General features: G+C 48.8%; 1 protein-coding gene across 1 annotated transcript; it reads left to right on the top strand.

Annotated features, from left to right (window-relative positions):
* The first annotated feature begins 573 nt into the window (after window positions 1–573).
* SP9 (Sp9 transcription factor) lies at window positions 574–4324 on the top strand. The gene is given in 3 exon segments (XM_020990833.2): window positions 574–723; window positions 1882–1992; window positions 1994–4324. Coding segments are annotated over 3 exon segments (1449 nt in total). The 5' UTR covers window positions 574–702; the 3' UTR covers window positions 3311–4324.
* The last annotated feature ends 5190 nt before the right edge of the window (window positions 4325–9514 follow it).

The raw sequence follows: 9514 nt of genomic DNA, 5'->3' as shown, positions 1-9514 counted from the left end.
GCATATAAAGTGATTGGGGAGGGGAGAGAGAGAGAGAGAGAGAGAGAGAGAGAGAGAGAGAGAGAGAGAGAGAGAGAGAGAGAGAGAGAGAGAGAGTTGTAAAATGATAAAATTATCATATAGACTAGCAAAAGTCAGGAAATGCAAATTTAACAACTGACATTTTCTTTCTCCCCTTCTGCCCTGGTTTGTGCCTCCTCCGTGCCTCCCCCATCCCACCCCATTTTCCTACAAGTGGTGGGGGAAGAGTCACATTTAACTTTGCATTTCTTGGGTTTTGTTGTTTTGTGTAACAATCTTAGCGTTATTTAAACCTAGGTTGTTGTTGTGTGTGTTTTTAAAATTTTAATTGCAGTATAATTTCTTCAGTCCAAAGCATTGCGTTCCCTTCCCCCCCCTTCTGCCTTTGACTGGCACGCGCCCGGAGCCCTGGTTCTGGCACCTCGGAGTGTCTGATTGGCTACGGGGCAGCTCCTGTCTGCTCTCTCTGCGCCCTCATTGGGTGAGAGTCCTAGCCAGCGGTACTTCAAAGCAGGCGCTCCCCACACTTAGGCTGAGTTTTGCCCACAGGAGCCAGGAGTGTACTTAGTGCAAGCGGTGTAAAGCGGGGAGAGAAGGAGGGAGCTGAGGAAACTCTCCTCCTCTCCGCCGCGACTGGCAGAGCCCCCCATTCGGCCCCAGCAGTCAGCCAAGGGACGTGCTATGGCTACGTCTATACTTGGGGTAAGTCGGAGGCTCAGATATATATATTTGCACATTTTAAGTGACTTTATTTTTTTGTTATGGCTTCTCGGGGACGGTTGCTTGAGAAACTGTTGCTGCTGTAATGCAGTTTCTGGTTCTTTAAAGACTCTTGCTGCATTTTCTGGGCAGATTCCGTTCAAGTTTGGGGAGCTCTGGAAACGCCTTTGCAATAAAACAATTTGTATGCAAGCTCCCTTTGATTTGGTTTTAAAAGGGGGGGGTTTCGTTCTTTCTCGTGGCTTATTCTCCCCTCCCCCTCGTTCCCTTCCCCCAACTTTGGGAAATGTTGCAATTACGCTACCGTGGGGTTTCCAGAAAGCAGCTTTATTTGCATTGAAGTCTGTTTAGTCGCGTAAACAAACGTTTACGTTTGTGCTTTTATCCCGGTTTGCCCAACCTCTCTGTGACTTTGGAATCCGTCGCCGTATGTCGTTTCATCTCGGATTATTGTTGCATTCAGAATCGGGTTGTTTTTTGGTTTTTGTTTTTTTGTAAATGGGAAAAATTTTTAAATTAAAATAGAGATCAAAATCATAGGAAGATTTGGGAGGAAATGGCTGATTCAGTGATTGGCATTCGATTTGGTCTCTGTGCCGCTGTTTATAATACCGCTTTCCCACCCCTCGTATTTATTATTGTTATATTTACCTTCTCCCTCTATCCCTAAAAGGCGATTTGGGTCGATTCTATAAAAAAGGGGTCTGGTTCTGCACACGACAGGCTAAAAAGTGAAGCAAACCCGCGCCCCGTTTCTGGGTTGGAGTTGCTGCTGCGAGTGTCGCTGGATAAGTGGATGCATCTTTTATTTGTTAACCTCCCCCAAGAAGAGCAACTTTTTGGATCCCAGAGAGCATTCCTTTTGATTCCCTCTGCCCTAGCATGGTGCGCTGGCTGCCCTCTGTGTGTGCAAAGGGGGTGTGCGGAAGCCAAGCGGAGTGTTATGGGAGGGGGTTGGGTGTGAAATGGGGGGCCGCCCCCCTCCTTGACTGTCTAGTACGGGGGTGATGAGGCTGCTCACGGGTGCACTTTTGTGTCTTTCCCCCCACCTCCTCCCGCCCTCTCCCTCCCCCACCCTATCCTCCTCCCCTTCTCCTCCCTCTATCCCGCTCTATACTCCCCCTACCCCACCCCATTTAGGAAGAGCCAAGATTTGGAACGACCCCCTTGGCCATGCTGGCCGCGACCTGCAACAAGATCGGCAACACCAGCCCCCTGACGACGCTGCCGGAGTCCAGCGCCTTCGCCAAGGGGGGGCTTCCACCCCTGGAAGCGCTCCACCTCCAGCTGTAACCTAGGCTCCAGCCTTTCGGGCTTCGCGGTGGCCACCAGCAGCCGAGGCTCCAGCGGACTGGCTGGTGGCTCGGGTGCCGCCAACAGCGCTTTCTGCCTGGCTTCCACGTCGCCCACGTCGTCCGCCTTCAGCAGCGACTACGGAGGCCTCTTCTCCAACTCGGCGGCGGCGGCGGCAGCGGCGGCCGGAGTGTCCCCCCAGGAAGCCGGCGGTCAGTCGGCCTTCATCTCCAAGGTGCACACGTCGGCAGCCGACAGCTTGTACCCACGCGTGGGCATGGCGCACCCCTACGAGTCTTGGTATAAGTCCGGCTTCCACTCCACCCTGGCGGCCGGCGAGGTGACCAACGGGGCGGCCTCCTCGTGGTGGGACGTGCACACCAACCCCGGCTCGTGGCTGGAGGTGCAGAACCCGGCGGGGGGGCTCCAGAGCTCGCTGCACTCGGGCGCCCCCCAGGCCTCGCTGCACTCGCAGTTGGGCACTTACAACCCCGACTTCAGTTCGCTCACGCACTCGGCCTTCAGCTCCACCGGCCTGGGCTCCTCGGCTGCCGCCGCCTCGCACCTGCTCTCCACCAGCCAGCACCTGCTGACCCAGGAGGGTTTCAAGCCGGTGCTGCCTTCTTACACGGACTCCAGCGCCGCCGTGGCGGCCGCCGCCAGCGCCATGATCACAGGCGCCGCGGCCGCCGCCGCCGGGGGGAGCTCGGCGCGCTCTGCCCGCCGCTACTCGGGCCGGGCCACCTGCGATTGCCCCAACTGCCAGGAGGCGGAGCGGCTGGGGCCCGCCGGGGCAAGCCTGCGGAGGAAGGGCTTGCACAGCTGCCACATCCCCGGCTGCGGCAAGGTGTACGGCAAGACGTCGCACCTGAAGGCGCACCTGCGCTGGCACACGGGCGAGCGGCCCTTCGTCTGCAACTGGCTCTTCTGCGGCAAGAGGTTCACGCGCTCGGACGAGCTGCAGCGGCACCTGCGGACTCACACGGGCGAGAAGCGCTTCGCCTGCCCTGTGTGCAACAAGCGGTTCATGCGCAGCGACCACCTGAGCAAACACATTAAAACACACAACGGGGGCGGCGGGGGCAAAAAGGGCAGCGACAGTGACACGGACGCGAGCAACCTGGAGACGCCCCGCTCCGAGTCCCCGGACCTCATCCTTCACGACTCCGGGGTGAGCGCGGCCCGGGCGGCGGCGGCTGCAGCGGCGGCGGCGGCGGCGGCTGCAGCTGCTTCAGCGGGAGGCAAGGAATCCGCTTCGGGGCCCAACGACTCTTAGAGGTGGTGAGAAGTGAGGAGAGCGAGCGAGCGAGCGAGCAAGAGAGACAGACACGCAGAGCGAGCGAGAGCGAGAGCGAATGGGAGCGAGAGATGCGGTGAGCACGAGCGAGCGCGAGAGAGGCTCCCTCCCGTCTCCCCCTAGTCCTCCTCTGCTCCCCGCGTTTGGAGAAGGAGAAGGAGAAGGAGAAGGAACCGCTGGTGAGCTCCAGCGCCAGTTTGGAGCGGGAGGTGTGACCCGCCCCGCTCTAGGCGAATCTCTCTCTTCCAGACTGCAGCGGAGACTTGAATATGCCACGCTTGGTCCAGGGACAACTACTAATAACAATCCCAGCAAATTCAAAGCAGTTTTTTTTTAACCCACAGAGACACAGAAAAACACATACACACACGCGCGCGCGCACACACACACACACACACACACACACACACACACACACACACCCCGATATACAAACTTCTTGAGTGAAGAGCAATACACAAACTCTCCCTCTATCTCAGCCCAACCTCCTCCCCTTAATCCACCTCTTCCCCATCTCAAAAAAACGAACAAAACCCCACCACCCAGCAGAGGCTGTCAGAACATTTGAAAACAAATGGGACCTATAAAAACAGACCCTTTGTGTGGATTATATCATATATAAAATACTCCAAGTCCTGCTTGATGATATCTATTTACAATGAGACTTTTTAAAAAGGAAGCATCAAAAAAGAGGCTTAAGGTGAGAAATTAAACTGGAAGTCTAAAGACAATTTCTCTGTATTTCATAACATCTGTATAAATAGGGTTCAAAAGATTGTGTTCTCTTTTATTTTCTTGTAAATGTTTATTCGAATAGGGTTTTTTTTTGTGAATTCCTGAAATTCAGGGAGGTTTTTTTTTTAAATTTTCTGATGCACTTTGTGGAAGTCAGTATATATGTAAAGATATTTAAAATGTTGAGTTATCATTTCACTCACAAACACGTAAGTTAAGGTCATCTAAAGAAATTAAATGCGTTTATCTGTATGAAGAAAATCCTGGCATCATAATATTTTCCTTTTGCTATTATTAAAGGACTCTGAACAATACACTTCCTTTTCCCGGTTTCTCCTCCCTCCCTCCCTCCCCCCCAAACAACCCTTCCTTGGGTAGACTTTTTTTTTCCCGGTGGGGGAGAAAATCCCATCAATGTTAGTAGTAGTCGATATAGGGAATATCTGTTTCATTTTAAAAAAACCCCGTAAGATATAGAAATGTCTGAAAAGGCAAAATAGTCTATTTTTCAACAGCTAAATTTGTTTCTCAAAGATGTTAGTTGCCCTTCTTAATGTGAGCTCTTTCAAAAGGTGATATTTTTAAAATCCTGGAGGCTTGATAGAAGAGAGGCAGTTTGCATTTTTAAAACATGAAAACTCCAGTGGGAGGGAACACTCCTAGATCATAGTAAAACTGTAGATTTTTTGTTTGTCTTTTAAGCGAGTAAAAAAACTAAAACATTACAAAAATGTCTTTAGCCTCTCAAGGCTGCGTAGGTTGCGAGGTGATCTCAGGGGATAAATCGCTAGTCAGACTCCGGAAAAGACATTTCATGCCTAAATGAAAATCTTGTTAAATGTTATTAATTTTGACTTAGAGCACACAGCAGCCCCCTGTGCCTTGTATTCCCTTATTAGGGATTCATGTCTTATCAAATATCTAATTAATCTCCTAGACATCATTTGTTCTGGCCAACTTTATCTCAGCTGGTCCACGGGGAAAACTCGGAATATTCTCCGTGACAAAGCTCCCTTGAAGATCTTTTTAATTGTCTAAATTAACTGCACCAAATTTGCATGTCAAACGGTAAAGGGCAACCTGAGATAAAGTGTAAATGTTTTAAAAGCCCCCAAACTAAGCACTTGATTTGATAACTAGGCTTTTTAATGTTATGGAAGACAACTGCTCCTTCCCTTTTCAAAGACAGTTGATCTATGCAAATAGTGAATTGGAAATGCTTATGTCCCCATGCAGTCAAATGGCCCTCGCAGGTTATTTGAATATCAGTGGCTCTGCTATTGAAAAGGTTCAAGGATGCTCTCTGACTTCTTTGTGATTACTCAGCGCAGCGTCTTATTCTGAAGAAAAAAAACTCAGGAATAATTAAAGGCTGGGATAAGGCCTGGGAACACATTTGGGACAGGAATCTCATTTAGACAGTCTCTTTCAAAATAAGGCACAGTTAAATTGACCAGAAGGCAATTATTGAAATGAAAATTATTTTCACTCCCTTTGTCTTCTGACCACCAACTTAACAGCCACAGTTTAAAAGAGAGAAGGGAGAGAGGCAAAAGAAAATGGTTAAATGAGATAATTTCGCAATTCAAAAAATGTTAATTTAGAAAATAAAGTCCGTGTTCAAAGAATAAAAATATTTCTAAGCGCCCCCTACACAATAGCAAACGCAAGCTAAGCCAGCCCCCACGGAAATTCTGTTTTATTACTGCCGGTCATATAAACTCGAATGAGGATTTTGAATCTTAAAAAAAAAAATTCCCATAACCCGTTAATTTTTAACAAAACATCCTCTCTCAAAATACCGATCTGGAAAGCACAGCCAAGTACCAGACTCTTAAGGATGATAAGTACTAGTGCAGGTCGCCAGGCACGCGGGACAGAAAGGGATCCATCCTGCCAGCAGCATTTTTTTCAGGGGCATTCAGAACAGCTCTTTGGTGTCATTTAGCAACGTGATACCATTGTGCCCCTGCTCCCTCCCCCCCCCGGGCCTTCCCTAGCTTGCCTTTCCCACAGCTTTCCTACACCGTACTACTTTTCCCGGATTTTTCCTTCTTTCCCTTTGCTATTTTCTCTGCCACCTCGAGCAGATGTTATCAGAGTTACCCTTGGGTGTTTTCTCTCGGTCTTCCCACCCAGAGTAGGCGGGTTGATACTTGGAAAAAAGCTGGTGGAAGATGCATGGTATTTGGAAGTAGGGGTGGGAATTGGCTGGGGGTGGGGTAGGGAGGATGGGAGAAGAGTAGAGCTTGGTGAGGATGACACTGTCGCGCCAGGGGAAAATAAACAAGTGAGGTCGCCGGGGCTGCTGGGCTGGGATCTCCCCTCCTAGCTGGTTGTTAATGTTGTTGGGTTTTCAGAGGAATGCGATGCTCCCTGGGTGTTGGGCAGAAGTCAGCTTTGTTTCCCATGTATAATAAAAACAGATCAAAGGACCTGACCATCCAGGTCCAGTTTCTCTCCGGCTAGGGCTACACTTCTCAGCTCAGTGATCAAGGACCTTTTTGCGTTGCTTTTGCCCCCGCAGGTCAAAAAACGTCCATCATCTGCAGACTCCCCAGAAACCGAGCTGGGGAAACGGCTGAGGGGCTGCAGAGCCGGTTCCTTCATCGAGGAAAATAGAGAGCGTGTAACCTGAAAAGAAAAGAGTGAAGGGGGAAAACACATTCTCCTCCTTCTCCGTTAAAAAAAAAACCCAACAACAAAGAAAAAGGCACCCCTCTCCCCCTCAGGCATCACTCTCTCAGTAAAACTCAAATCCCTCACTCCCAAGATGTTGTAGGCATCAGTAGATAAACCCATAAGGCTGAATGGTTTGGGTTCGGAAAAATTTTTACGCAAGTGGTTGGTTGGCAAATGGGTATGTGAATAAGAATAAGTTTTGGAGGAAGGTCTGGCGACGTTTTGGGAAAGTAAATAAAACTGATCATATAAAAACTCCTTAATTTTCCTCTCGAAACCATGTTCTTGAATAGCATTTCCTTAGGGAGACTAAGTGCCGGCATACAGGGCTCTCCTGGTTCGGCTTGGGAGGATGGGCCTCGGCGTCCCGCAGGGTGAGGGGGAGCCTAGGACAAAGCTAAGAGAATTGGAGTATCCTTTCTAGTTCGGGGAGTTTAGTTCAGAGAAGCTGGTTTAGAAGACGCTATTGGCCCCACGTTTTGAAAATTTAATTTCGCTTTATTCGGTGTCATTTCAGATGCTCTCTGTTTTGCGAGTTTCACCTTCAGTACCAGGAGCTCGGCTAAGTTTTCGCCCATCCCTGCCACCGCCCAGCCCCAATCCAAACAGGTTTGGAGCAAGGCTTCGGGGGTCGAGGGCCCAGCTCCGGAGTTGACTTCTCCTGCCCCACCAGAACTCGTTGTCTAAGTTTCTGATCCACTAGGAGTTCTATTTTCTGCTGTTGTCATTGTTCTTTTTCCCTCGGTAGCTTCCTACCTGGTGGGGGTGAGGGTGAGAGGATTGAGAATTACAGCGTTTCCTTTAAAAAATTATTATTTTGAGATTAGATTCGTGCACCTGAATGCATGTGTGGACTTTTCGTTAAATCGTTAAAAGTCATGTAAAAATGATTTTCTTCTATTCAGATGAAAACTTTATTTATTTTAACTCTAATCTTATTTGCATCTATTATCTGTATTCACCAAGGCTCTCTTCCACTACAAAAATGCAGATGAAGTAAATCTTACATAAATCCCGCCCATTTGTGTAATTGGTATACTAAGTGTTTATTTTAAGTGAGAATAATTTAGCTACAAATTTTCTTAAGGAATAACATTCTTAACACATTAAAAAAACTGAAAACTCTGATTTGCTTTTATGTTTGACAGTCGCTCTTGATTCCTTTGAGAGGATGCTTGTAATTGTGGCTCTCTGGCGCCATCTAGAGCTCTAGGATAGGAAGGGCAGCACTTCCCCCTTGTCCCGGCGAAACAACGCAGGAAAAGGCAATGGGCTTTATTTAGCACCCAAGCATTAAAGACCTAGGGAGTCCAGCAGAGAAAAACAGAGGTTTGGGGTTCCAGAGGAAAAGAGGAGATGAGGTATGATAAAGAGGCGTTACTTTGAACGCACTGTGTTACTACTCTGGCTATTACAGCTCTAGGTCGAGAAAACGGGATCGTTCCTGAAACGTGGCAATTCAAAAATCAAAGTATAACGAAAAATTAACGCGAGCTTGATCCTAGACTTGGAATTGCTGCCATTTAACGTTCTTTTACAAATGGAACTTCAATGTCCTAGAACTCTTGGTTCTCTAACGCTGGGCCCCGGATTGGCAGGCTGCATGAACTCCAGCATTCTGACCACCCACAGGGGCGACCAAAAGCCTGCGTCCCTTCTTCCCCCAAGGTCCTTTGGTGCTGGTAGGAATCTCTGGGTGGTTTGGGAAACCTGTCCTCTGTGGGGGCTAGGCCGGCCAAAAGTTTCCATGACGAAATGGGAAACCAAGTTGATCAAACCCGGAAGGGGAAAAATCCCAAACCCAACCCCTAAGTCTAGAAGAATTAAAGTGGTCCTCAGAGGAAAAGTAGGGAGAGAGAAGGCAGGGATGGGGAGGTAGGGGTAGTTGTCTGTTTGACACTCGACATCTCCTCACCCCCTCCAGGGTACAATTTCACCCTGCGGTTTACACACCGATGGTCCCTGCCCCAGCTTGAGACTGAAGATCCAGACTGCTGGGAATGATTGGGAGGCTGCATTTTGTGTGTGTGTGTGTGTGTGTGTAGGAAATGGAGGGAGAGGAAGAGGGGAGGTGAGAAGTTCCTAAGCCCATCGCCTACATATCCTCCCTGGGGATCAAAGCTGTCTTGCAGCGCAAACATACCCCTTTTTGCCCCCACCTTTTTCCTTTTAAATCAAATTCTAAAATTGGATAGCAGTCGGAGGCGGTTTGATAATTTTCTCTCCACTATGTGGATTGTTCTCTCCTCCAGTTCCCTCTTCTTCTTCGACAGCCCCCCTCCCCCATCCGCCTTATTTTATTTTTATTTTAAAAGCAGCAACCTACATGCCCACCCCGAGTGCGCTCCTGCGGCGGAGCTGTTGGCAGCTCAGCGGCGAGCAGGACTCTGTAGCCTCAGAGCGCCAGCTCCAAGGAACGAATCTCCCACGAACTCGCACTGAGTAAAATGTAGCGTGTTTCCGGGGGAACACGTTAGCTACCTTTTCAGTGGGCAATTCGGCCGGCTTTGTATTTGCTGTTTTAATACAAACCCCACTGCACTGCCTATTTCAAAGATGTGCTAATTACTACTTGGGTACCAGGGCGCAAAGTCCTTGTCCATTTCCCAGTACAAAGTAGGTTGCTAGAAAATTTGAAATTGCCTTTCAGCCTAAAGCTGCCTTACCTGAATGTCATAATTACAGTAATTATGTACATCCAAATTACATGCTAATTAAATTAGAATCAAATCGTTCTAAATCGAAATCAAATGAGGTAGTGAAGAA

The sequence above is a fragment of the Phascolarctos cinereus genome, unplaced genomic scaffold (genome assembly GCF_003287225.1).
Source record: "Phascolarctos cinereus isolate Bilbo 61053 unplaced genomic scaffold, phaCin_HiC Scaffold_726;HRSCAF=1367, whole genome shotgun sequence".
NCBI classification, from domain to species: Eukaryota; Metazoa; Chordata; class Mammalia; order Diprotodontia; family Phascolarctidae; genus Phascolarctos; species Phascolarctos cinereus.
This window is presented reverse-complemented; position numbering and strand designations above follow the sequence as displayed.